Source organism: Haliaeetus albicilla, chromosome 19, assembly GCF_947461875.1.
Source record: "Haliaeetus albicilla chromosome 19, bHalAlb1.1, whole genome shotgun sequence".
NCBI lineage: Eukaryota > Metazoa > Chordata > Aves > Accipitriformes > Accipitridae > Haliaeetus > Haliaeetus albicilla.
In genome coordinates this window covers 20,816,551-20,842,169 of record NC_091501.1, presented here as the reverse complement: position 1 = coordinate 20,842,169, position 25,619 = coordinate 20,816,551, and the positions used below count along the sequence as shown (strand labels likewise).

Genomic DNA, 25,619 nt, shown 5'->3' with positions numbered 1-25,619 from the left:
ACTTTTATATCTAAAGGAAAATAAACTAATTTATATATTGAAAAAAACCTTAATTCTAAATGAGGTTTTTTTGTAGGATTTTGCTGTCACTTGTGTGTGTTCTTTGTTCCTCCTGTACTAGATACTACCTCAGTTTCATTCCGTCTTCTTGTATCTCGCCTCTCTTACTCCCCCTTTTCCTTTGCAATTCTCAGTTCTCTTCCTCTGTGGTGTGTTTTTCATATACTTAGAAGTCTGGGAATAAATGTAAGGTTAGTCTCTCTAATACTTTTTTTTTTTTACCCCTCCATCAGCAGGTCTTCCTGTATAGTTCGTGGTTTCTAAGTTAGTTGCACTTCTTTGCCCCATGTTTTTAATGTTTCTCCCAGTGTCCAGTTCGGGCTTTTGAGACAGTTCTTTATGCATTTTCCTACCCTCCATCTGAACCTGTTCTACTGTTGAAGTACAATATCATGTATTTCTGAATGAAGAACTGAGGTAATACAAGGCCAGGAAGGAACACCAAGTTGAAGTGGTTTATTTTTTCCTGTTTCCACTGGGTGATCTAGGAACCCTAGTAAGAGGAGGTGAGGTGGTTCCGATAATCAGAAACTGACGGCTTGCAATCTCTAGGCCCTATTCTTCATGCAGCTCTTTTTTTCCACTATTTCCATTTAGGCCACATTAGGTTTAGTTGGGAGAAAAAACTGAGCAGCAAATACTACTGGCCATTTGTTCTTAGTACAGTAATATTAGCTACGTACATGCAAATGCAACATTCTTGAAATCCCGAAGAGATCTTAAAACAAAGAAGGAAGCATATTAAACTGATAAATATGAATATTAAAGACAGGCCTAGTAGACTAAAACAGCTCCTAGGCTGCCATAAGCTCCTTGGCTCACAAACATAAAAGACAGTGAATAATTTCTTGCTCCTTCAGGGCTCAGTCCCATTCTCATTGAAGTTTTGCTGCTGAATTTGGTAGCAGTAGGACAGGGGGTTTTGTTACTGTTGGCGTACAATTGTATTGTACTTTACTTAGTGTGCTCCTCTACTTGCTGGTATTAATGGCTGTGTAAATCTCTCAGTTGACATTGAATTAGGTTTCCTGTTCTGGTACAGAAGACAAGCAAATCATTCCCTGTGATTTACAGGTCAAGAGCTAAGAGTTTGTGTGAAGTTTTGTGAAACTGAACTATGGACAGATACCTTCTTTGACAGAGTCAGGAACCTCATCTTCTCTGCCACAGTTGTACGTAACTGCAGTTTGGCACTAGTACAGCTGAAACCCAGAACTAAGACACTTAAGGTATCCGAGGGCTGAGAGATTTGGCCCAGCATATGGCTATGAAGACAAGTAGAAAAGCAACACTGGTCTAAGGGCTTCCTTACTAACAGGGGAAACAGCCTGCTACAGCTGTGAAGTGGTAAGAATTGAAAGCCCTGCCACGAAAGAAGGCAGAGGCCCTGTACCCACTGTTACTGTTCTATCTCTTGAACTGTAGTCTGCAGAGTTTTTATCTTCTCATTCTGTCCCTTAACATGCTCTTTATGGAATTATTCTTTCTTTGCTGGAAGGTGGAGGTCACTTCTTTGGTCCCAAAACAGGAGAAAAATCTAGAAGCAAACTAACTTCACCAAAACGCAGTAAGGTAAAGGCTATTATAACTGTAACCTGCTCTGGTAATTTAACATTTAATTTAGAGAGTACATAAATGAGTGAACGTATTCCAGAGGATGGAATTTGTGATCATTTACTTCGATTAAATTAACAGTTCCAAACAAGGCAAACCATTGCACTGTCTGCAACAAACCAGCTTAAAATTATGAAGAAAACAAAGGATTTTTTTTTTGATGCTTAATTGCATTAAGCCCTTTAGTGTTACTTTCCCTTTAATAAATATTTTACTGTGAAAAACGACTATATTTTAAAAGCTGCATATCAAAATCAGAGTACAGATAGACTTGGGGAATTAAGTCTGATCAGCTTGCCCAACACCCTCTGCTTTGTGTTCCAAGCAGAAGAGTTTGCTTCCACATTACCACCAGTAAAGAAAAAAAAACCCAAAAACCCCACCACGAGAAAACCTCTATTCTCTTGAGTGGGTTTCCATCTGCAATTGACTGGAGTCCTGCAAACAATTTGTGTGATGATTCACAGGAAGGAATAGGTTTCAATTCCTTCTCTTTGAGCTATGTTGATTCTGCAGGGAAATGGGAGCAAAACAATACGTTAGTCACATAATTATGAGACCTGGCCTAGAATTCACAGAGAAGTGAGCTACCTTTAATACACATTTGTTTTTCATTAAATTAGACATTTTTAAATATGGTTTAGTAGAAACAGTGGCTAATTAAGATCATTACAGGGCTTTACCTAACAAAAAACCACAAAATAATGTCCTTGAATTTTGTAACTTCATCTGATTTATACGGTATATACTCTTGATTCCTACAGTTGTATCAGAAAACTTTTTTTCTGAAGTATTCATAAAATAAAATCATTGCTGCATTGCCTTACAAAGAAAAGTAATTGTGTGTTAAAAAGGATTGCCCATCAGTTATCTTCAGCACTGCCAGACTAAAAAAAAAAAACAAAACCACAACGGAAAACCAGAAGGTGGAGTTGGCCTTCCGAATCTCAAGGTGAAGCTTATAAAGCTGGTGGGTTTTGCCACCCGGTTTCTGAGGCCTTAGAGACCCATTTAGGTCCTGCTTCCAGTCTTCTCTCTGCAACCCGAAAGAGTTACGAACTCTTTTAAAGAAAGCCGAGATTTTCCTGGATCCATGTCTTCAACCTACCGAAGTTTCAAACAGAGCCAGCTGCCCCATAACCGTACGGCCAGGTCGTTCCGTGCGCGCCAGGCGCCTGGGACGAAGCCACCTGCGGGGAGACGTGAACAAGTTCATCCCGCCGGCGGAGCCGCGCTGCCCGTCGGATGTAATTCCATTTACTCGACTCGCCGTTCTACCACTGCGCTTGTTTTTGGGGATGCGGCTTTCCCACCCCGCCGCGGGTCTCGGGTCTCGCACCAGCGCCTCGGCGGGGACAGGGCCGCTCCCCCGCGGGACGAGGACACCCCGCCGCTGCTAGGCCGGGCGTTCGCTCTGGGGAACAATTCGACCGCGGGCAGCCGGCTCGGGGCTCGGCTGTGCTGGGTGGGAAATCCCACCACGTCCCGAAGAGGCGGCCCGGCCCGGCCCGCCCCCGGGAAGGCAGCGGGCAGGCAGGCGGCGCCCGGCCTCTTCCCCCCGCCTGGGGCCGGCCCGCCCCGGCCGCGGACTCCCCAACTTCTCCGCCGATCCCTGAGGAGGCGGCGGCGGCCCGGCCGCTCCCGCTCCCCCCTCCGGCCGCCCGGAGTTTCCTTCCTCCGCTCCCCCCGGCGCGGGGCGGCCCTCCCCCGCCCCCGCGGGCCCCCTCTTCCGGCCATTGCCCGCGTTCCCCCCCCCCTCGCCCCGGCCACACACGGCCCCCGGCCGGGCAGCGCCCGGGCCCCGCCGCGTTTTGTTCCCAACTCCGCCTCGGCCCCTCGCTCGCCTCCCTCTCTCCCCCCCCCGCGCCCCGCCAGTCCCCTCCCCAGCCCCTGCGTTAGCCGGCAGTCCCCTCCCTCGGCCGCGTTCATTTCATACCAACTCTCATTCCTCGCATTCCTCACTTCCTCCTTTCAAACTCCAGGGGAAATCAAAAACCCTCCCTTTTCCTCCCAAACTCCTGCCCGGCCGCGGCCGCCGCCCCCTCCCCGGCTCGCCGTCCCGCCGGCCGCTCCGCGCTCCTCAGGTGAGTGGGCGCTTTGTCCCGCCGGCCCGGGCTGCGCACCCCCCCCCACCCCCCTCCTCCGCCGCCCCCTGCCCGCTCCCCTCCGCGGCCACCCCGGCCCGGCCCGGCATTGTTCGCTCCGTGCCCGCCGCCGCGGGACCGGGGGAAGGGGAAGCCCCGAGGCCCCAGCCCGGAGCAGCCCCGGGGGCAACCGCGGCTCCCCGGCAACTTTTTTGCTTTCTCTCCCACTTGGCTGTGGCGATGCTGAGCGAGAAGCCGACCCGCCCGCTCCCCCCCCCCCCCTCCCCCAGTCCGTCCGTCTGTCTGTCCGTGCGTCCGTCCAAGCCCCCGCTCCCACCCCTGCGGGCTCGGGGGTGGGGATCGGGCGGGAGCCGGGGGGGGGGGGGCTAGGCGGGCAGGGAACAGCCCTCATCTGCTCTTTTGGCAGAAAGTCCTGGAGCAGAAGGAGGATTTGGAGCCGGTCCCCGCTGCCCCCGCGGAACGCCAGCCGCTCTTGCCTCGCCCAGGTCAGGACGAGCAGTTTCACGGTCGCTTTGGCGCGGGGCGGAGGGGCTCTCTGCGGGGAAAAGGGGGGGAACGGGAGGGCTGGGAGCCCGGTCGTGTGCGGCAGAGGAGGCACAAGCGTACAAAGGAAGCGATGGGGACATCCTCCATGGAGGCTCCGGCGGCTTTTTCCCCCGCCGGGAAGGGGCGGCCGGCGCCGGGACGTGGGGGGGGGGACTCGGTCGCTCGTCGCGCCGGCTGAAAACTGGTGGCACTTCGAGTGGGAAAGGGAAAAAAAACCCCAAACAAACCGCAAAGGTTTCTGTGCCGTTCGTAGAGGTGTTCTTGGGGAGGGTGGAGAGGAGGATCGGTACTTTCTGCGAGGAATTTTAAGGTGAATTGTGGAAGATGTTTTGGGGGAAAAGCAACACAAAAAAGTGGTAAGCGAACCCCCTCCGTCAGAAGGCGTGTGGGGTGTTACAGGGCATTTACCAAAAGGTGAGGGAATACAGTTTTCCCAGATCGGTTATTCTGAAGTTCCAGTTGAGTGTTAGTGGCGTGCCTCTGGAAAGGATTTAAATTAAAAAACCAAAACCAAAACAAAACAAAAAACACCAAAACCAAACAAAAAGCTTCCCCAAGTAATATTTTATCTTATGAAGATAATTCCGTTTGAACAATTCCTTGCATGGGATGCTAAAGATGAGGCTTTTTTTTAGAAGGGGGAAGGAGTGTAACTCAACGTATTTTAAGGACTTCTGTAAAGTACTTTATGGTGAATGGTCATATATAAGTTTAAAAAAAAAAAAAAGCAAACCCAAACTAACCGCAAGTAGTCTACCAATTTTTTTTGTTTTGTTTTTGTTTAACCTGGGGTTACGCTCTTGTTACTTTCTAACCTTAAGGGTTGAGTTCTGCCAATCCTCTACAAATAAACAACAATGCAAAATACTTTTCAAGTGCAGGGGACTGGGTGGGAGGGAAGGACATTTGAGGGTTGGGGGTTTGGTTTTTTTCTTGTTTCCTACTGCTCAGAACAGATCGGCTTCTCCTAGACTTGATCGCACTGTCTCTGTGCACAGTGAGTGGAGCATTCGTTCACCTGTCCGTCCATCTGTCTGGGTGGATGTAAGAGGTTTTATTGTTCTCCTCCTCCAGAAGGAAGCGGGCAGCAGGACAGGGCATAGAGTAACGGGGAGGAGCGAGAGGAACAGAACGAGGGGGAAAGCAGACTGGGCATAAAACAAGTGCTAGGGCCGGGTTGAAGCTGCTCTACTGTCACCTGTGCGGTTAAAACCTTTTGGTCTTGGTAGCTTTTTCTCATGACAGGCAAGAGCCTGGATCATGCTGTAATGAATACAGAGGGGCTTCTTTATTAGGGCTGTTGGATGCTGAGGGACTCGGTGGTTTTCTTTGGAACCGGGGTTGGCAGAGCAAAGGGCAGCCAGCCAGTGGGTGCAGTCACCTTACGGGGTTTTCCTAAATCCCGGTCTGGATGGCTCCCTCAAACTCGAGCATGCGACCAAGTCCATCATCTCTGAACTGGACTATCTGCTCATTGTTCATATCCTCCCCGAGGTGATCTTGGGAGCAATTAGCGTGCATGAGAGTGGGTGTTAGGAATTACTCCACTGTCTTGGTTCCTGCTACGTCTTTTGGATTTTTTTAATTAATTTTACTGATGGCTTTGAAGTATTTTCGGTTATTACTGTGGTGAGTGTTTTAATGTTGGTGTATTACAGAACATCTGTGGGAAAATGGTATGAAAATACTGCCAAGCTCTGAGGAGAAAAAGGGCTCCATGGCACCAAATCTTGCTTGTGGTTTAAAATAAAATCACAGTTGCTGTTGGTTTTCTTACTCGCGTATTTGTTTCACAGAACTCGAATATAGTAAGTAGAGTTTTGAGAAGGGTGCTGAGAAGTGTCATTCCCAATAGATGCTGCTTGCATCTGTTTGGAGTGACGTTGTACTCATCGACAGCTTTCCTTCCTTAGTATTATGTGTCTTTTTCGGATTGTAACTTTCAGCTCTTGGTTCCGTCACAACCTAACTCAAGGGGTGGGTCCACAAAGACTTAGGCTGGCGCTGCTGTAGGCAGAACCTTGTCCGCACAGCTTCAAACTGTCCATTTTCCTACTAAGTAGTCGCACCTCTTTCCTTTGTCGCTGCCATGGGTATCGGCACTGCCGTTTACTGACCTGGGCCAGGGGGTGATCCAGGTGAAAAGTAACACTTTCTTTTTTAGCAAGTTGGTTTTCAGCCACATCTGTTCTCCAGTCCGGTTAATCATATGGTCACATAAAGGCTGGTGTGTCTGGAGAAGGGGGTGCAATGACTGGAGGGGGGGGCAATGGGCGAAGAATGGGGATATTTTCTTAGCAACATTGCCATCTTTTCCCACCTTAAGTAGTTCCTTGGACCGTGTCTACAGTTGCTCCTGTGCGGGCGAAATGATTTTCTGTCTTACCTGGCCACAACTGTATCTTAAGAAAGCAAAAATTCAGTATTACCTTTTTCTAAAGATCAGTTATACTTTCCCTATAGCTCAGGTTTGTCCTATGTTCATTTGTTGCCTTTTTTATTTTTTTCTTCCAATAAATGCTATGTAATGGATCTTCCAGTAATTTTCTTGGGCAACTTTTCCATCACCCAATGTACTTTAAGATCAGAAGTTTTCTTACTCTACTGCAACAGTTTTTGCCTTGGTGTGTATTTCTGTGAAATGATTGCTTATTCTCTCTCTCTCTGCATTTGCACCTTCTAAGTTCTTACAAGCTACTAATGAGGCTAAACTTTTAATATTTTTCTATTATTCTAGGTCTAATGGTTGTTTTTTATATTCTTCTTTTCACTTTCTTCAATTTATTTGTGTTCCTTTTGCAGAATGAGATCTGATATTCCACGTGTTGGAGGTGATTCATCTCCCTTTGTTGCCTGAAGTGATAATCTGAGCACAGGCAGGCAAAAGTTACATTGGTCATTTTGTAGAAGCATTTGCTTTGCAGACAACTGTCTCATTTGTTCAGCGTTCTCACTCTTGCATGTCTTTCGCTCCTAGTTCTGGCAGGGCTTTTTCCTTGATTTACCTCTGGTTTTTTTCATTGTTGTTTCTTCAGTTTCTTTGCGTTACTTTTTCCACATAGTCTTATTTGTCCCCCCTTGCTTCTCTTGTTTGTTTTTGAGCTGTCTGAATCCCTTCGAGTTGTTTCTATTCACTGGTGTTTGTAAACTTCATTCTGTATCACCTGCAGGTTTCATTAACATTCCCTTTATTCAGTCTTAGATCTCGAATTAAGATGTCAAAGAAAACTGGTCTGGCAAAGGTCCCTGCATCAACGCAGTAGATGCCCCCTGTACCTGTTGGTTCCATTGGTATATATCATTACACTTTGTTTTGAAGCTGTTAGCCAATTTTCTAATAACATGAGCAGTACTCTCCAAAGCCAATTTGCAGTAATTTTTCAGCTATGATTTCCTTGGAGAGTAGCAAATGCTATTCTAAATCTAAACCTATTACATCATGCGGTGTATTCTTTTCATTCCCTAACTTCATGGCAATTCTATCCTCCTTTGAAGAGTAATCAAGTTTATCAAGATTTACAGTAGCGTATGCTCTTCTCTCCCCAACTTCTGCATTATGCCCATCACCATGCTAAATAAATGCCCAGCGTGTTCCTTTGTAGAGCCTTGTAAAAAGTCAGGAATTTGCATGCATGGAGCTTGTTACAAGAGCTGAGACTAGATGATTAGAAAGAGTTCTCTGGGGTTTGGAGGTGGTATTTTGGGTTCTTGGGGGGGTTATTTGGTGGGTTTTTGTTGTTTGTTGTTGTTCCTGCCCCTTGGGTCCTCCTTTTTCTGGAGATGATGCAGTCACTCCCCTTTGTTTTTAACACCACATGAATTAGATGTTTTCCTGCTAGGGAGGGGCACGTTTTCCAGTTCCCGGTGCCACTGGCTGAGTCACTGGCTCTTTTTTTCTGTTCCGTTGTAGGTTTATAATTACCTTGTTCTTACCTTCGTTAGAATATGATTGCCAAAGGGTAGGTGTTTTACTTTGCTGTACTTCTGAGACCTGAGTGCCAGTGGCTTTCAGAGCCTGGGTACAAGCCTTTGAAGCATCTGCTTTGCTATTGCCAAAGAGAAAATAAATTAGCATAGTCCTCAAAGTGCCGCCCTTCAAACTGTATGGTTACCATTAATGACAGATGTCCAGGCAAAGTCTAGTGTCTTGTAACCAGGACTGCGTTAACTGAAGGAGGAAAAGTCAGGAGAGCACTGAGCATGTGTATATTGAAATGGAAAGGGGGGGTTTGCTGATGTGTCTTATGTTCATTTTACCTGAACCTACTTCTCCCTAGCAGGTCCTTGAAATAAAGCTTGCTGATACCAGACTAGCAGGATTTAGAGAGGTTCTCTTGGTTTGAAAATCTTGTCAGCTTAGGGGAAAAAAAGAGAGAGGTGTGAAAGAGAGGTTTGCATAAGATCTTCTCCAAGTACACTCACTGTGCCTTTGATGTATCTTTATAAAAATAAATAAATAAAATCCTATTTAATTCCCCGCCCCCATTTGTTTGTGAAGGGTCTATGCGAACAGAAGAAAATAACTCTGCAGGGGAAACGATGTAAATCGCTGTTTCCATCCACGCAGTAAGCTAACTGAAAAATAGAGAAGCAGCATCTTTTCCCACTGTTTTTGGTCACAGGTTTTATTTGTAAGAACACATTTTAAAAACTGGAGTCAAGTCTGTGGTTGGCTGTGTCCCTTTAAGAATCTAGTTTTGCTTGGCTAGCTGCCCTTGTTCTCCTGTAGATTAATCCAGCAGAAGGTATATAACCTGTTGACCTTCCTGGCGAGAAGGGTCTGGAAGGGCAAAGAGATAAATCAGAAGGTTTGTGCTTTCCTGTAATATCTGGGGGCAAGTTTAACCTGTGTTTTTCAGGTTTTTGGCATTTCTTTTTTCTCTTTTTTTTTTGCTTAGCGATTCCTGCTTGAGGGCTGGGGTTGTACTTACAGATTCTCATGATTTTCACTTGCTTTCTGTGAAATACGTTCAGCAGTTCGGAAGTGACAGTGCCTTTATGCCACAATTGAGAAGGAAGAGTTTTGAGCTCAAAATTATGCTAGTCCAAGTTGAGGACAGCTTTACTCTCTCTTGTATCAAACTGGTAGGAGAACTGGAATCCAGCTAAAATGGCTGGCGTCTATTTGTCTGCTAGGAAATTTCAGGCTCTTTTACAGAAGAACAAATCTGGTGGACTTCCCTCAGTGTCAGCCCTCAAGAAGTGATCATCTTAGCTGTAAGCAGTGGATGTTCACCTGCTGCGTGTTCCAGGTAGAGCATGTACTCCAAAACTGAGCTGAGGTGGTTTCTGAATACCCCAAGAGAGTGCAGCTTGGTTGGTAGCCCTGAATCGGGTTCATTCCTATGATGCGGATGTTTCGTGGTTGCTCTTTTCTTGGGCATTGGTTTAGCAAAAGTACTGAACACCTTTAAGCTCCCGTCTAATTACTACTAAAATCAAGGCACATGCTTAATTGGTTGACTGAATTGAGGTCCCATTTTATATACCTGTTCTGCCTGTTTGTGGTTTGCTTTTGTCTTGAGGCTTTAGTAAAGGGCTTAGCCCTGGCCGACCAGTCGTGCCCGCAACACAGACCACCTGCAAGCACTGCAGATGTGGAAATCTGACCGTGTTCGTGGGTTGTGTGGTCAGGGTTTCTGTCTATTCTGTTCTAAGTATCTTAGCCCAGGCTCAGCTATTTCTTTTCTTAGAGACTGGCTGTAGTTTTGGAGCTAAACGTTTTCACTGCTTTGGATGAGATTTGCAAACATCTGTCTCCTGTCTGAGTTCATGTGAAATTCTGCCATTAGTGTCATGGGAAGCTAAGTATGTCACAGTTGTGAGGTTTTTTTTGGAACATCTACCCTTGAGTCCCGGACAAGAGGTTGAGAGATGTCATGAACAGTAGGCAGGATTAGGAAATAAGAATTTGATTTGGATATCATAAAATGGGCATTATGAGTCTCTCAGTTTTGTGGTACTTGTCAGGAAAGACTCAAAAGATGCCTGTATTTCCCGACAGTGTTAAACGTGAGCCCTTCTGAAGTTACACCACTTTCAATCGCAAATCACTTCTAAAGTTCGCCTTTTCTTGTCTTGAAATTCTTGTCTGGATTTTGCCCCCAGTCTGATTTTGTCATTGGGTGGTTCACTTAGGTCTTTGTGCTATAGTTTTTTCCCATAGGTAAAATGGGGGCTTTTGAGTCTGATGGTGAGGTTTTCAGAACAACTGACTTTCAGTGGGTTTAGGAGCAAGGCTTTTTTAGGTTGCTATTAAAGGTTCCCTATCCTTTAATAATGAAGTGAATAATACTCTTTGGGAAAATGCTAAGCATGATTTATTTCTGTGTCTAGCTTGGTTTGGTAAGACCCGAGTCATTTTAATCAGTCAATGTCTACATGTGTCTATACTTGAAGGGACAGTTGTGTTAGCTAACCCATTTAAATCACTACCGGTGATTCTGCGATAGAAAAGGGACATGATTATTGGACTTCCTACTGGTTCATTGCTTTCTAACCAGCTCCGTGCTTGTTAGGGGAGCGACTCCTGGTGACCACTGCTGCTAGCACGAGGGTGGCTAACCATTTTCACCCTGCCACAACCTTCATCTCTTTGGGAAGCTGTGAAACACATGCCACATGTCTTGGAAAGTCAGGGAGAATGGGAGCTCTGGGAACAGTTCCCGCATGGGAGATAACGGTGACTCCCCAGGAATTGCACTGTTCCTTTGGGGGCTGGGGCCAGCCCAGTGTGTGGCTCAATCCCAGGGCAACCTGGCAGTGTCAATCTCTGCTGCCCTCGCTGGCTCATTTTTCTCTCCCAGCTGAGATGTAAATCACGCAGTAGTCATTTTGTCAGTCCAAGGCTGGTGGCCTTGTGATGTAGCCTGTATGTGGGCTCAGGATCGATCCCCCAGTTGGCCACCCCTAGACTAGTGGGAGCAGAACCAGCCTGTGGGTTTTGTTGTTGTTGGGCTATGTATGTTTTTTTCCTCCCCTCCTTAGGGCAGCAAGGCTCTGTGTTCTGTTTCCTTTATCACAACTGTAACTGATTGGATGGTGCGCAAGGCCACACACAGCCTTATCGCATCCTGTTTGACTGCATTATCCAGGGCTGCACTGATAGAAGTTCTCATCTCTCCTTGTTTTGATTTATATCACTGTGCTGGACACTACATCCTCTCTCTGTTTTAGCCAGAGCTTAGCTACTGCCATAATTTAGGAGTGTTGTTTTGCTTTGCTCAGGAAGTCAGGTGCCTTCTGAACAGCAGCTGCTGCGGGCAGTTTCAGTGTAGCAAGCAAACCAGGCTTGATTTTGTGCTAGGCAGTGTGATAAGCATTCAGCTGGAGCCCAAGCTTATGTTAGATACAATCTGAGGCTAGTAGTGCTTGTTCCTTTGTAAACCAGTCTTATTCAGTGGGGAGACAGAGACAAAAATCTCACCATGCAGCCTGTGGATGTAATGATTATATTACCTTGCCTTGATACACAGAGGGAAATCTCAGTTTTCCTTTCTTCCTTGCCTGGTGCTGCTGCCTGTTAAGAGCTTTTGCTTCAACTACAGCAAGTAACCCTTACCTTAACTGGTTTTGTTCACAGGATTAGGCAGCATTACTCTGGTGTCCTGGGTGGACAGGGATATTCACAGGGAATAGCCAGCATTGCTCAGGGATTGCAGGAGGCCTGGGGCAGAAGGTGAGATTGTAGCCAGGCTCACCACTTGGCTGAGCTGTTAGGGAGTGCTTGAGTGGAACCCCCTCAAAAGGCTGGGTGAACTTCGCCCACCCATCTCCGCTGTCGCTGGGTCTTCTGCTCAAACTCAGAGCGGCTCTGGCTCCAGGCTGATTTCATGACTCCTGAGGAGCCTGAGCAACTGGCTGCTGGCTGCTGCTGCAAAAGTGCTGTTCCCCTCCCAGATAGGGTTCAGTGCTAGCTGGTCTTGCTACAGTTGCATCTTTATTTTGCTCTGTAGAGACCCTGTAGACACGTTTGTGATCTCTGTCCTCTTTTGCCAGCAAGCTTTAACAGACCTTAGTTATTGTTGAATAGCTGCTTTCCCACCTTTTCCCTTTCCAGTACGTTTTTTTCCTGCAGTCTTTTGAGTTGCACTCCCTTGGAGCTACTCTACTGATTGCACTCATTCTTCTCTTTCAGAGGAACTGAGCTATTATTGTAGTGTCCTGTAGAATTTCCCAGCCTTCTTCCTCTGGTAAGTTTGAATGCTATCTTCCGTCATACCTTGCGCAATAGGTTTCGTAGTATTCCAAACTGTTGCTTTCCTAAACCCAAATGTCCTGGTATGACTGCATTGTGTAAGCTCATTTGTTAGTGTGTTCTGGATGGAAGTAACCGGCTGGTTGTTGCTGTTTCCAGGTTTTCTTATTGTTAGAAACTAATCTAAAGTTATAGTTTGAGCAGCAGGACATCTTCTCTTCTGGCCCAACTCCTCCTTTGTTGAAATTCTCTGTTTGACTGCTGGTCAGATATTAAAATGTTGTGGTTCAGATCCTCTCTAGTAGCAGTATTTGGCTCATGTTACCACAGTAGCGAATACCGGAATTTTTTGGTTTTATTTGCATTACAATGACATCAAGGAATACCTGTAATGGGAAGCAGTCCCTGCCCCCACAGCCTGCCTTTCCCTTAAATGAGACCAAGGATGAAGGGATGTCCTTTGGTCAGGTGAAGTGACTTGTTCGGAGTGCGGCCAGCTGGGAAGCAGGAGTGGAACCCCACTGTCAGGCTCCGCACCGCCGTGCTGGCAGGCGATCCTGCCTGGCCGGGGTGAGCAGACAGGGACGGCTCCGGTTCGTGTGTGGTGCTCGATACCGATTCCGGCAGGGAAAGGGGGTGGCCATGGAGTGGGGGGTGTCTTTTGGACAGAGCAGCTCTAAGAAAACTGAACAACTGGAGGCAGCTGGCTGCAATTTTTCAGATCCTCAGGAAAGTAAGATTTTGTGTTAAGCAGCTGCCACAGACGCTTAAGAGGGAGCTGTTACCAACAGTAATGACTGAGGGATTGATATTAGAAAGCAGATGTGTCAGACTACGGAGTCTGTTAAAGATGTGCTCCCTGTCAATGCGACCCCGCTGAAGGGCTCTTGGCAGCTGTCTAGCCCTGCAGGATCTCTGAATCTCAATGAGATACCATGTGTGAAAGGAAAGAGGGTTAGTGTTGAAATCGCCAGCATCAGAACAATTAAACCAGAGCTGCTGGAGCTGAAAGATTTTTGTGCTTTCTCCATGGTTTTGCTTTCCTCTGACCCAACAGCCTGCCTTTGTGAGTGACTCATTAAGAGGTGGGCCATGGCGGAAGGGAGAACAGGGACCAAGAGTGAATAAGAAACAGTATTTGGACAGAGGAAATTTTGTGGTGAGGAGGTAGAGGTGCTGTGAGGGGCTTGTGTTTTTGATCCTGGGAGAGAATCCATGACTGGACCCCACAAAGAAAGGTAGTTAATCATCTCTCAGTAAAATAAGAGTGGGATCAGGACAAGAACAACTGTAAGGTACAACACCAGAAATACAAGAGCCAAGGAGCGGAGCTTGAGTTCAAACTGGGGGAGTCTGAAGGGAACAAACACCAAGCCTGGGACCTCTGGCAAAACTTCCTGTTGTGGAAATGGACAACATCCTCCTGATCCTAAGAACTGTGCCTGGCAAGGGGATTCAGGTGGGGAAGGAATTGTCTGAGCACGCCTGGAATTGGGATGTCTGTTTAGTGATTTCAGAATCAAATTCCCTCCACGTCAGAAGAAAGCTTTGTGATTACAAGCTCTTCCACAGGCAGAACTTTAAAAAAAAAAAAGGGGGGGGGGAAACCAAAGTAATTTGCAAGTACTAAAATATTTAGTGATATTAGAACATTCAGTAATACAAATCCCCATTAGCTACCAAGCTGTATGTGTATAGTTACTATTGATTGAATGGGAAAATAGAAGCAAACTGAAAGCTAGATGCTAACCGAAGCATTTGTGTTTTGTTAAAGTAGTTACTAATGAGTATTATTCAAACCGTTCTTATAAATAACACATTCAACATTAGCAGTGTTTCTGAAAAATGCTTTGGTTTTGACCAGATTTCTTTTTTGATGGGAAGGGATTCCACTGCCAGTTTTTCAATTTGCCATACTAATAAAGCCATTTACTGTAGAGTTTAGTCCCCAGCTTCTCTATGGTTTGCTTTGCTTAGTTTAATCAACAGCCACTTTGGCCACCAGTGAGTTCAGAGTTCAGATCAACAATGCAGGAAATGGAAGGCCTGAAGTGTGCAGCCAAAGAGACCCACAGACCAGATAGCACCCGACCAGGACTCCCTATACATCACTGTTTATTGCCTCTGAGCACAGAGTATCGCCTGGGATTGCACATGGAGCTTACTATTTAAGCGACTTCATATAAGAAAACTTTGGAGGCCCTTTAAGCCCTTGGCATCTTACTGAATGAGAGACGTAAGAGCTGCAAGGATTTTCACGGTCATTTCAGTCTATGGAATTTCTTTGGAAGTTATCAAAAAGAAGGCCAATGTGTGTTAGTGTCTGGGTGATCACTGAGGTTTCAGCTGGAGATGGCTAAAGGCGCTTGGTGCAGATGTGAAGCCTTGTAAAACATTAAATGATCAGGCAACAACTCCTAGGGTTTGGATGGGGGGGGGGAATTTACGCTTCAGATATATTTGCTATATTTCCAACATAGGAGTGTGCCATGCTGAAATCATCTGCTAGGTATTCATCTGTGTCTGCATGGACATTAAGGAGATGAAAATAACTGGATTCAAAGTATGTGCTTTTTATGGTTATGATGGCCATACATTCCCTAGGAGATGACTTTGTCTGCTTGTATGCATTGCTAGGGGATTTGGCTTGAAAGCAGAGGTTGTAGTTTCCAGTGACCATGGCTTTGGGAGTCATACAGTTGAGCAGTTAGTGCATGTTTTTACTTTTTGTGGGGCCTGCTGGCCGTTATGAGACTTGCAGTTCCAAATGCAGGTGGTACGATGACTACCCTTGCTGTCACACCTCAGGCTTCTTTCTGAACCCCTCCATTTCTGTCTGCCAGCCTAAGTTGAAACTAGTCTGTGCATTGCGTTTGTGGAGATTTTGATGTGCATTAAATACGGAGGGTCTTGACAGCCTCCAGGGACTAGGGATGCTTGGGGAAATACCAAAAGAAGAAGAGCTGGAACAGATAGCTTCTGTTTCTCTGTCGGAGTCCCCCCCGTGGAGAGCTTACTCCTCTATGCTGATTCCCCAGCCAGGCAATCTCTTGAATACCCGTGTAATTTTTTTATTGACCATCTGCCAGTGAAAGGGGATGTATTGGTGATAGATGCTTGGTGAGGGAAGCAACTGTTACCGTTCATTTCAGGGCCTCTTAAAGTCACATTGCCCGCTTTGGTGCCATTCACAGTGTGCTTGGGTTGTCTGCCCTAGCGCTAAAGGCCAAGTGTGGGTTCCCTTTTCTGCTACCCTCGCCTCCTGTTTTATTCTTTCTTCCCGTGTTCATTAGAGCTCTGAAAATGTATAGCGTGGGTCCAGAGGATTGAAATAATTGAATGTAGAGGCTGAAATGGATGGGTGGGCAGTGGTAGGCCATTCCAGTGGTTCATGTGTTCCAAACATTCTCAGAGGAAGTAAGTCGTACGCTGGGTTTTCTAAATGTGTATGTGAACCGCTTGTTAAAATGCTGCACCGTGGTGTAAGAAGTATACTGTGTCTAGAAATTATTCAAATGCCCAGTACTATCTTATTTGTTTCCTGAGCTTTTGGTGGCTTATGGACGTGTAAAATAGGTATCTGCTGCTGTCTGCAGTCATTAAGGAGCAGCAAAACCTTTTGAGAACCAGTGTTGTCAACTCTTTTTACAAATCCAGCTTTTGAAATGATAAAATTCTTAAGAATTTCAGCTTTTATTACAAAAAAAAAAAAAAAAAGGTAAATCTAGTCATTATGGTCTTGGAGAAGATTTTGTAAACATGAAATCCAAAGAGGTAGGAAACCAGAGAGACTTAAAAAGGAGTGTATGATGTAATGTTTTTTAAGTTGATGTCAGAAAAGTTTCTGGAGCCATGAGCCCTGCATTTTTGAAGTTCTGAAGTTGAACGAATGGACTTGCTTTCCCTATTTACCAACTAGGGCATGGCGTAACTGCACAAATTTTATTCTAGCTAGTTTTTGACATAGACCATGCCCAAATTTCTCCTCTGTCCTCCTTTATATTATCACTGTGATATTTCTGAGCTAGCCTGACTTGGCATGTCAGAGCTCTCTCCTTACTCTCTTGTTCAGTACAGGTTTGATGATTCTGTTGCTCTTGAAAAAAAAAGCCTTATTCTGACTTTCTTGCTACCCAGCTTAATGTGGTGATAGGCAGGGAGGTTTTGAACTCTCTCGTTTAGCTGGATTCTCAAAGGGTGGCTTGTGAACATTCTTTGTAGCTCAGATAACGAAACTATTAAAAAGGTAAACAAACAGCTTTGGGATTAAGGCAGGGGAATGGTCTGTGTCTTTAGAAGCCACTTGTTTTCTGTACGGTTGACTGGGAAGTGTCTGTATGGTCTGAGGCTGCTTTCTGAATGAGTGTTTTAGCAGCTCCGCTCAATGAGTTCAGCTTCTACTGTAGGTGTTTATAAGTAGACTATAATTAATCGTAGTTTTCAAGAGCTAGCAGCTGCCTGCTTAGGTTCAATGAGAAACAAATTCCTGCCCCTGCCCAGTGGCAAATCTAATAGCCTGGGACTGGTAAAGGATGAGGGGGCAGAGAAGCACAGAGAACTGAAGGAATTTGCCCAAGGTTGTTCTGAAGATGAGCAGTAGAAACAGGCTAAGCGCCTAGGATTCTTGACCTGCAACCTAGTGCCTTTATCCTTTTACTCATGGTGCCTTCTGCTCCTGCCAGGATATAGCACTGAGATTTGGGAGACATTGCATTAAACTGTCTGGCTCCAGGAATTGCTTTTCTAGAAGTACAGCTGATCCTTGAGAAGAAGAAATGTCAGTGTTAAAAATGACACTGACTACTAACTTTGATCCAGTGAAACAGTATCTAAGAAAACTTCAACCCCAGTACTCAGTGATGACTAGCTAATTCATCACTGCTTTATTTTGTATAGTCTTTCACACGGACTGAATCCCTGTATGCGTGCTTCAGAAAGTTAAATAACAATTACACAGATAATGACAGCAGAGGGAGAAAGAAATTAGGAGACAGACACAGGCAAGAAGCCATAGCGTCTGAGGAGAACTGGGCAGTGATAGAGAGTTAATGAGCCAAAGAGATATGGGAGCAGGCTGTTTTATCAGAAGGATTTGTAGAAAAGGTTTTCATCTCAACATAAATAGAAATCAATCACGTGGTTGAGTTGCCATTTAAGGTAAACTTGAAGTAAAACCCCTCCTCACTGAGGTTTTTTAACTTTTCTTTTTTTTTTTTTCCTTTAGTATCTCCTCATTTTCCTAGAGAGGAGGATTTCTAACTGACAGGTGGGATATGTTTGTCATCACAGGTTCCGAGTCTGCTTCTCCACGTGGCACCTTGGAGTTTCTAGCTGGCACCATTACCTCCAACGAGTGGAGTTCTCCCACCTCCCCTGAGGGGAGCAACGACTCGGGGGGCAGCGAGGCCTTGGACAAACCCATTGACAATGACGCTGAGGGTGTGTGGAGTCCGGACATTGAGCAGAGCTTCCAGGAAGCGCTAGCCATCTACCCACCATGTGGACGGCGGAAGATTATCTTGTCAGACGAAGGCAAGATGTATGGTAAGGAGAAAGAAAGGGCACGTCACAACGCAGGCCGCTTGCCGTGTACCAAATGATGTTCGGAACGAGCTCTTCTCTCTCAGGCGTTCCCAAGCAGATACAGTTGGTCGCTTATTTAGGAAAATCAGTGAAGATCTTAACATTCACAGATCAGAAGGAATTATAGATGTCTTTTTCAAGGGAGCATCAATATGGTAGATCCCAGAGTTGGGCATGCTACTGAACTAATCTTTGGATAGATATCATATAATGGCTTCATGGTGTGACTAAGTCTATCTTTTATGGTATCTCTTGCTGCTGTGTCCATCGTTCTTGTTACCCTAACAGGTAAAAAAGGTCTGCCTCTCTGGTGGTAAAGGGCAGAAGCTCAGCCCCTGAACGGCTCTGTTGATGGTGTGCAAACACCTACAGTTTGTTAACTAGCTGCACTTCTCAGATCTTAAGAAGGGTAGAAAACAGATTTCTCTGGCTGCTCCCTTTCATTGTAGTTTGCCTTCTTATAGCCCTGGCATGAGTGTCTTTTACCTGTGGGTTCTTCTCAGCTAGTTAGCTGGCTACCCAGCCCTGAATGCAGAGAAGCACTGGCTTGCAGCTGCCTGCAGAAGTCAACTTTTTAGGTGGTAGACATGATTTTGAATTGGACTTTTGACCTATTCCACAGTTAAAATTTCTCTCTTGATTTTGTTCACAAAAAAGCTGGGCTGGGCTGGATTCTGTGGCTCAGTATTGGAAGAAGCCACCAGGTACTTCTGTGACTAAAAAGCAAAGCAAAGGCTGAGAGCACACAATATTTGGTTAAAAGTCCCATGGTGTTACAACTGTTTCTCAAAGCACTAGCAAGCATCTTATGGAAGGCAGCCCTCTTCCTACCCAGTCAGTGCTTGCCTTTTTTCCCTTTACATTGGAATCCGTGTGTCTTTGCAGGCCCCATCATGGGAGCACCATGCCCTGAAGCTTCATATGGAGCACTTCACAAGTCATTCTGCAGGTTTCCATCCACTCATCGGGCCATTGTTCCCCGAGCTAGGGAAGATTGCTCTCACTGGGGGGGCGTGGGTGGGGTCTCGTTTACACAGCCTCACCTACAATGGATGGTTTTACTGGGTACATAGATCATTGTATCTGTACAGAGCAGTATATGTTGAGTAAGGCTGATCACCCTGAGGCTCAGCAAGTGTCCGTGTTCTTATGTAGACATCAATTCCTGCTCTGTGCTGGCACAAACATTTTTGGGGCTGTGCTATGCAACCAGCCAAGGAACTGATCCAGCTTAAAACTAACACAGCCAGAAAGCGGGGACAAAAGTGAACTTTAATTTGGATATGCCCCCTGATTTGTTTCACTGCACAGCTGCTTGTGCTGGTACTTAGAGAAGGGATGATGAGAGTGGGAATGAGCAGCCGTGGTTGAGGTGAGGGTAGGACTGCTTCCTTCAGAAGCAAGGCTTGCTTAAAATGTTATTCAAACTAAACTATTACTTGAAAATCCCCCCTGTGGTTATTAAGCATAGATTAGTGACATGCTCCTTGCTGCTGTTAAGTCTGCACTAGTTTTCATGACGGGTGCCTTTTAAAATTACTGGTGAAAAATTACGGTTGTGTTTTAAGACTGTCTTCGTTTACTAGTCATTCTGCACAGTCCCTGAAATACTTCAGCTTTGGAATGAATCTGTCAGACCAGAGAGTGAAATGGACCAGAAAAGAAGTAGGAGCGAGAGCGAAAGTAAAAGGGAAGTAGAATGCACCACAGCAACCAAGGAGACTTACCTGGGGCCTGACCTAGCATGGACTGGCGTTTAGTGGAAAGTCTCTAGTGAGCTGCGGCAGGTAAACACCCCCCTTGCAGGGTGAAAAGTTTAGGCAAGGCTGTGGGAGAAGAACCGGAGAGCTTTTCTGCAAGCCCTCCCCCCCTACTCGAAAGGGGACGGTGTCCCTGCTTGCCTTCGGTGCACCTGTTCCCAGCGCGGCCGGTGGGTTCCATGTGCCCCCGACAGAACCCGAGGCACTGAGCTGTGCCCTCCTTTGCTTACTAGTCTCCAGGACCCATGCCAAGGAAGCGGAGCCCAGCCTGGGATCTATAGAAAGAAATGACCGGGCAGGGAGAATATATATAGTCCCTGATTTCATCTTCACCGCTGACGAGCCAGCTGACAGAAGGAGACAAGCTGTGGAGCTGGCCCTGCCTCCGAGGGACGGGGGTTCGGCTGTCCCGTGGCTGGCTTGCAGAGAGCTCGCTGAACCCAGGGGCGAGGTGGTCGGGAGAACTGGCTGTGCCCCTTTCCCCTGACAAAAGGGGAACCTTTTCACTGTTTCCCACTGAGGAGCGCCTCGTGTGGTACTACTCTGCTGGGCATGGTGTTCCAGGTCCCAGCATCTCTTCTATGGGCAACTTTATGTACTTCTCACCTGTGGTGAGGCAACCTGTTACCAGTTTCGAGTTAGTAGCTTTTACCGGCAAACATGTTGAACAAGCTAAAGTGCACCAAGCCAATATGAAGCACTTGCACTGTTTTGTTTGAATACATTTAAAATGACACAGAAAGGTGTGTTTCAGCCTATGCACAGGCCTCGTGCCCATGTTCCCTAGCCTCTTCAGAGTCAGCTTGCTGCTTACAGCTCTTTAGATGACCCTCTACTGATTGCTGAGTGGACGCGATTCCTACTTCACCTGAAAGTCAGCCAAGCTCTTCTCTGTACGTTGACAATCTGTGTCTTGATGCCTTTGCTGCCTTCTTTTCTTCCATTATCTTTTTCCCTCCTAGATGTGTTCCATTACTGGAGGCACATCCTGACTGAATCAGCTCATACCACAGCAATGCTCCAGGTACAAGCCCTCACTATAGAAGCCCTCTCCAGCAGTCTCTGCTTACCACCTGCTTAAGGCACAAAAAGCTGTCTTGTCTGATAGGGGATGCTACCTTTTCTCCTAATCATTGTGTTGACATTAGAAGCAGCAAGTCTGGGGCACCACTAACTTACTGATCTGGTGCCTTCTGGTACCACTAAGGTCCTGCAGGATAATCTTATAAGTGTTGCCTGCTAGAATATTGTAGGGGTACAGTATTACAGATCTGTCTTTTACATTTTCCAACTATGTTTTTCTATGCCAGAAATAATATCTGTAGCATTTGTACCAAATAAGCAATCACAGTGTTAGGGTCAGTATCTCCTGGCATCTTCAGGACTGGCCTAGAGAAAGGAGAGGGAAAAAGCTTAGTACCTTTGTGTGACTGGCATGGAGATGCTAAATAGAGCAGGTCTCCCAACACTACTGAGGACAGAGAAATAAAAAACAGTAACTAGCAAAGTGATACTTATTTTGAAAAAACACTGCTGGGGCTTTGATTTACAAGTGAGGATGTAAGAACTTGGAAGAAATGAGCTACTGCCTTAGCCATCCAGTGTTCCCTTCTGCTGCATAAACATCTGGCTTGGAGCACCTTTTTGTAAGAGGAGCTAGAATTGGTGGCTGTTTGTTAGACTGCTGTTCTGTAGGAGGCAGTAGTTTAGCAGCTGATTTACAAACAGCTCAGTGTCGTGGTTTAACCCCAGCCAGAAACTAAGCACTGTGCAGCCGCTCACTCACTCCCCCCAGCAACCAGTGGGATGGGGGAGAGAATTGGGGGGAGGGGAGAGTAAAACTCGTGGGTTGAGATAAGAACAGTTTAATAGGACAGAAAAGAAGAAGCTAATAATGATAATAATAACAATAATAAAATGACTATAATAAAAGAATTGGAATATACAAAACAAGTGAAGCACAATGCAATTGCTCGCCACTCGCCGATCAATGCCCAGTTAGTTCCTGAGCAGCGATCCCCCCACCTCAAGGCCACCTTCCCCCAGTTTATATACTGGGCATGGCATCACATGGTATGGAATACCCCTTTGGCCACTTTGGGTCAGCTGCCCTGGCTGTGTCCCCTCCCAGTTTCTTGTGCCCCTCCAGCCTTCTTGCTGGCTGGGCATCAGAAGCTGAAAGGTCCTTGACTTGGTATAAACACTCCTTAGCGACAACTGAAAACATCAGTGTGTTATCAACATTCTTCTCATACCGAACTCAAAACATAGCACTGTACTAGCTACTAGGAAGAAAATTAACTATCCCAGCTGAAAGCAGGACACTCAGGCTTTTCTGTGCTGAGCAGGGTGAGGCAGACAGCTGGGGCCGTCATCGATCTCCCAGGCTGGTGCCATCAGCTTGTGAGTCAAAGCCCTGATATGGCTGATAGGAAATACTCAAAGATGTCTGAAGCTCAGAGGCTGAGTGATAGAAGAAGGATAGTTAGCCATGTTACTAGTTAAAACCTGGAGCAGGCAGTGAACTGCAAAGTCTTGAGCTTGCAACATGAATTAAGCTGGCAGAAAAGGTCAGTCTGATGCCAAAAACTACCATGTCACAGCTGGTCCCTCCCACCCCTGTTCTGAAGTGACTAGGTGAATTTGCCAGGATATTGCCTTGATCTCAAAGGGATATGTTATCAGTTAATATTTTCCCTGACCTCGAAAAGTCACTAGAAGTAAAACTGAACAAATAAACCTAAAGACGCACAAAACATACACTGCCTGTCCCAGCTCATGAACACTTCTTCTCCTTGAGGGGAGGGAGGACCATGGCAGCTATTACAAATATGAGAACCTTCAAGGTGTCAGTCTTCAGATGCTTTCTTCTATATCTAGTTTAGCATCTCACCTGATGATGTTTCAGGCAAAGCAATTGGAACATGCTGAGAATGTGCTCGGTTGACACTGAGCTGGCTGGTCCAGGTAATTGCAAAATTTGGATTTCAACTGTGATATCCCTCAGAGAGATACTTCTGCAGTTCCTATCCCTTCCATTATTGTGACTTAGTGAACCATAGAACAGCCCTTTATCCCACAGTTTTGATAACAAAATTGAATCTCCCATTGTAAACACTAGAAGACAGACAAAACTTAGATTCATGGACAATCGGTCAGGATGCAGGCTTTTCCCTCCTCTCTCTTCTTGGTGGTAGGTGTGATGTTTTTGGAGTGGCTCGATAACCACGTTTTGTTTTGCTGAGTCTGCTTTCAACTTTGCTTTGTGTATTCTAGTTCTTTGTTGTTGACTAGATGAAGCCAGATTTCTGGAGACATTTGCAGCAGGTTAAACTTCTGCTGGAGTTTGTCAAGTTTTTCCTTTATCTCCTTTGTAAGCTGAGTTTGTGGTTCTTCATGTTAAATTGTATGTCAGTTTAACTGGTGTTCTCCCCATGCAAACATAAAAAGAAATATTTTTCCACAAGTTCCAAGCATTTCCTGAATATTAAGGAATTTACCACTTTTGAAATGCCAACCAACCAGGAAACTGCTTGCTGTTGCAGTTAATAGAGTTAATAGTACTGGCTGTGGTATCTTTCCTTAACATGCTGAGTACTGAACAGAAATATATTAGCAGTTTTATTGTGCATTACATGTTATCAAAATTATTGTCGCTGCTTCTGGGGGGCTTTATTCTGTTGTTTCAACATATTTTTGCCTGTCCCTTTTGATTTTTAGCAGCTTTGTAGTCCCATTTTTATCTGTCAGGCTTAAAACCAAGCGTGTTGTGTAGGATTATGTTTTTTCTCACTGTGTATGTATGTATGTCTGCAGCCGCAGAGCTTTCATCATGTCCAAGTAACTTCCTTCATTATCAACATTGCATTACCGTTTTGGCTCTTCCTCTGACTTTTTCATTTCTAAATTTCAAACGTTTAGTAATTCTCCAAGATAGAGTTGATCTGTAGTGGTATATTGTCAGCAAGGCATTTGTTTTGATTTTTTTGCATTGTGAATAACACAGTTTAATTGATTTCTAGTTTAGTAAACCAGCTTTATGCTTTGTAGCTGTATCTACTCATCTGCCTTGTACCTGAGAGACTGTTTCATTTGTCAGCCTTTTCCCTTGTTGCAAGTCATTGTTTTGCTTCTGCTGTGCTTCTGGATAACTTTACACATTTCCAGTTGTTTTCTGAAAAGTTTAGTAAAAAAGCCTTAGTGGTTTTTTACGTTTTTAAAAACACTGCATTCTTTCACAACTGGGTCCAAATATTTCCAGTTGCTAATCTGCTCTTAAATATACTAAATGTTTATATTTAAAATTTGAGACTGAATTCAAAACCTGGGAACAAAATCAGACATGGAAAATGAAGATTAATAATGTCCACTGGCTTGGGTTTCTATTTTTCTTTAAAACAAGTGCATGTAAAGCTCTCTTCTGGACAAGTTTTTTGCGAACACATTACCAGAAAGATCTCAAAAACATGGAGTGAGTTCTGAGAAGAGCAACAAGCATACCAGACTTAACATTGAGCTCTGGGAGTTGAAGGGACTGATTTAAGAGGAAAGATTAAAGTAGCTAAATATACATAGCTTGGCTAAGCGATGACTGAAAGGTGCAGGGTGGGGGGACACATAATAACAGTCTAAAAATATTTGAAGGGTGTTAACATTTAGGAGGGAGAGGGATTTTATGTGGAACATGTGAGCATGACTAGGATTAATGGGAGAGAAAGAAGGAATATAGGATGGATATCAGCAGAAGCTTCATGACAGCATGGTGCTCAGTGCTGAGGGATCTCTCTTCTGTAAGGAGTTAGAATGGACACGCTGTTGTTGGGGACTTTTAAAATTGTATCAGAGAAAACTATAAGGAATGTATTTGTAAAACTAGTCCCAAGGAATGGCGCGTGTGTATTACATGTTTTGTATGAATGAGAGGTGGATTCTAGATTAGATGTGCTACGATTTTGCACAGGAAACAGAGACCAGTGGGCACTAGGTGGTGACCAATGTGGCTTTCCACTGTAAATATCTGCAGGTTTTTTTCAAAGTTGTTAGTATTATGATTTATACTATCTGTGGTTTTGTGACATGAGTAAGTTTATTAGACTGAGGGACACAGAGGCCCTTTCTCAGGTCTGAAGCAGGAACAGCAAACTTCAAGATAAATACTAGGAGCGCTTTCTCAGAATTTGTCTTCTGTTGATTAGTCAGACATTGAGTAGAGAAGGGTGATAGCATTTCTCAAGCAAGGGGGTGCACATACACAGAGGGAGCTGAGAAGTGTCAATATGCAGATTGCGTGGAGACCTGGCATAGGAAAAAAGGAGCTTTCTTATTTCCACAGTGCAAGTAAGCAACACCTGTCATCGCATGAACTCTCTTTTAAAGCCTCTTTCAAAGCCATGCCTTATTGCTGGAGGGCATGTATGAAATATAACTTAACAAAACTTTATTAAAGTATCCCTATACGTCTGTTAAGCAAAACCAGTACAAGACAACATAACCTTTTCAGGTTCTAGTGCCTTAAGAGGTGCCGCCAAAGTGAAGGAAAGCTGCTTGATCAGAAAAAGGCACTATTACAGCTAAAAGAAGAGGCAGTATTCTCATTCATGTAGGATCCAGATAATGAGCACAGGAGAACTAGGACTGTCTACTGGTTTAAACAGTTGCTCATTAGCTAATCCATAACAAGCCCTGTATTGTCTGTGTGTGGTGAGGATCTGGGCAGCAAAACTGGGAAGGCTGTGTGCAGTTTGTGCCCAGACA

General features: G+C 45.3%; 1 protein-coding gene and 1 long non-coding RNA gene across 8 annotated transcripts in view; one reads left to right on the top strand and one right to left on the bottom strand.

Annotated features, from left to right (window-relative positions):
* Window positions 1–1,659: 1,659 nt before the first annotated feature.
* Window positions 1,660–3,144, bottom strand: LOC138689966 (uncharacterized). The gene is made up of 2 exons (XR_011328729.1): window positions 2,783–3,144; window positions 1,660–2,184 (listed from the first exon to the last, which is right to left on the bottom strand). It is a non-coding gene; the product is annotated as an uncharacterized lncRNA (long non-coding RNA).
* A 464-nt stretch (window positions 3,145–3,608) lies between these two features.
* TEAD4 (TEA domain transcription factor 4) overlaps window positions 3,609–25,619 on the top strand; it is a 59,255-nt gene continuing 37,244 nt past the window's right edge. For 2 of the 7 annotated variants that reach the window (XM_069806711.1, XM_069806709.1), the window contains exons 1-3: window positions 4,186–4,264; window positions 12,463–12,517; window positions 17,812–18,066. In XM_069806711.1, coding sequence (XP_069662812.1) covers window positions 18,064–18,066 — 3 coding nt within the window. In that variant the 5' untranslated portion in view covers window positions 4,186–4,264; window positions 12,463–12,517; window positions 17,812–18,063. Of the gene's footprint in view, window positions 3,759–4,185; window positions 4,265–12,462; window positions 12,518–17,811; window positions 18,067–25,619 lie in introns of those variants that run through there. The other 5 variants (XM_069806705.1, XM_069806708.1, XM_069806706.1 and 2 more) reach the window with 5 other exon arrangements.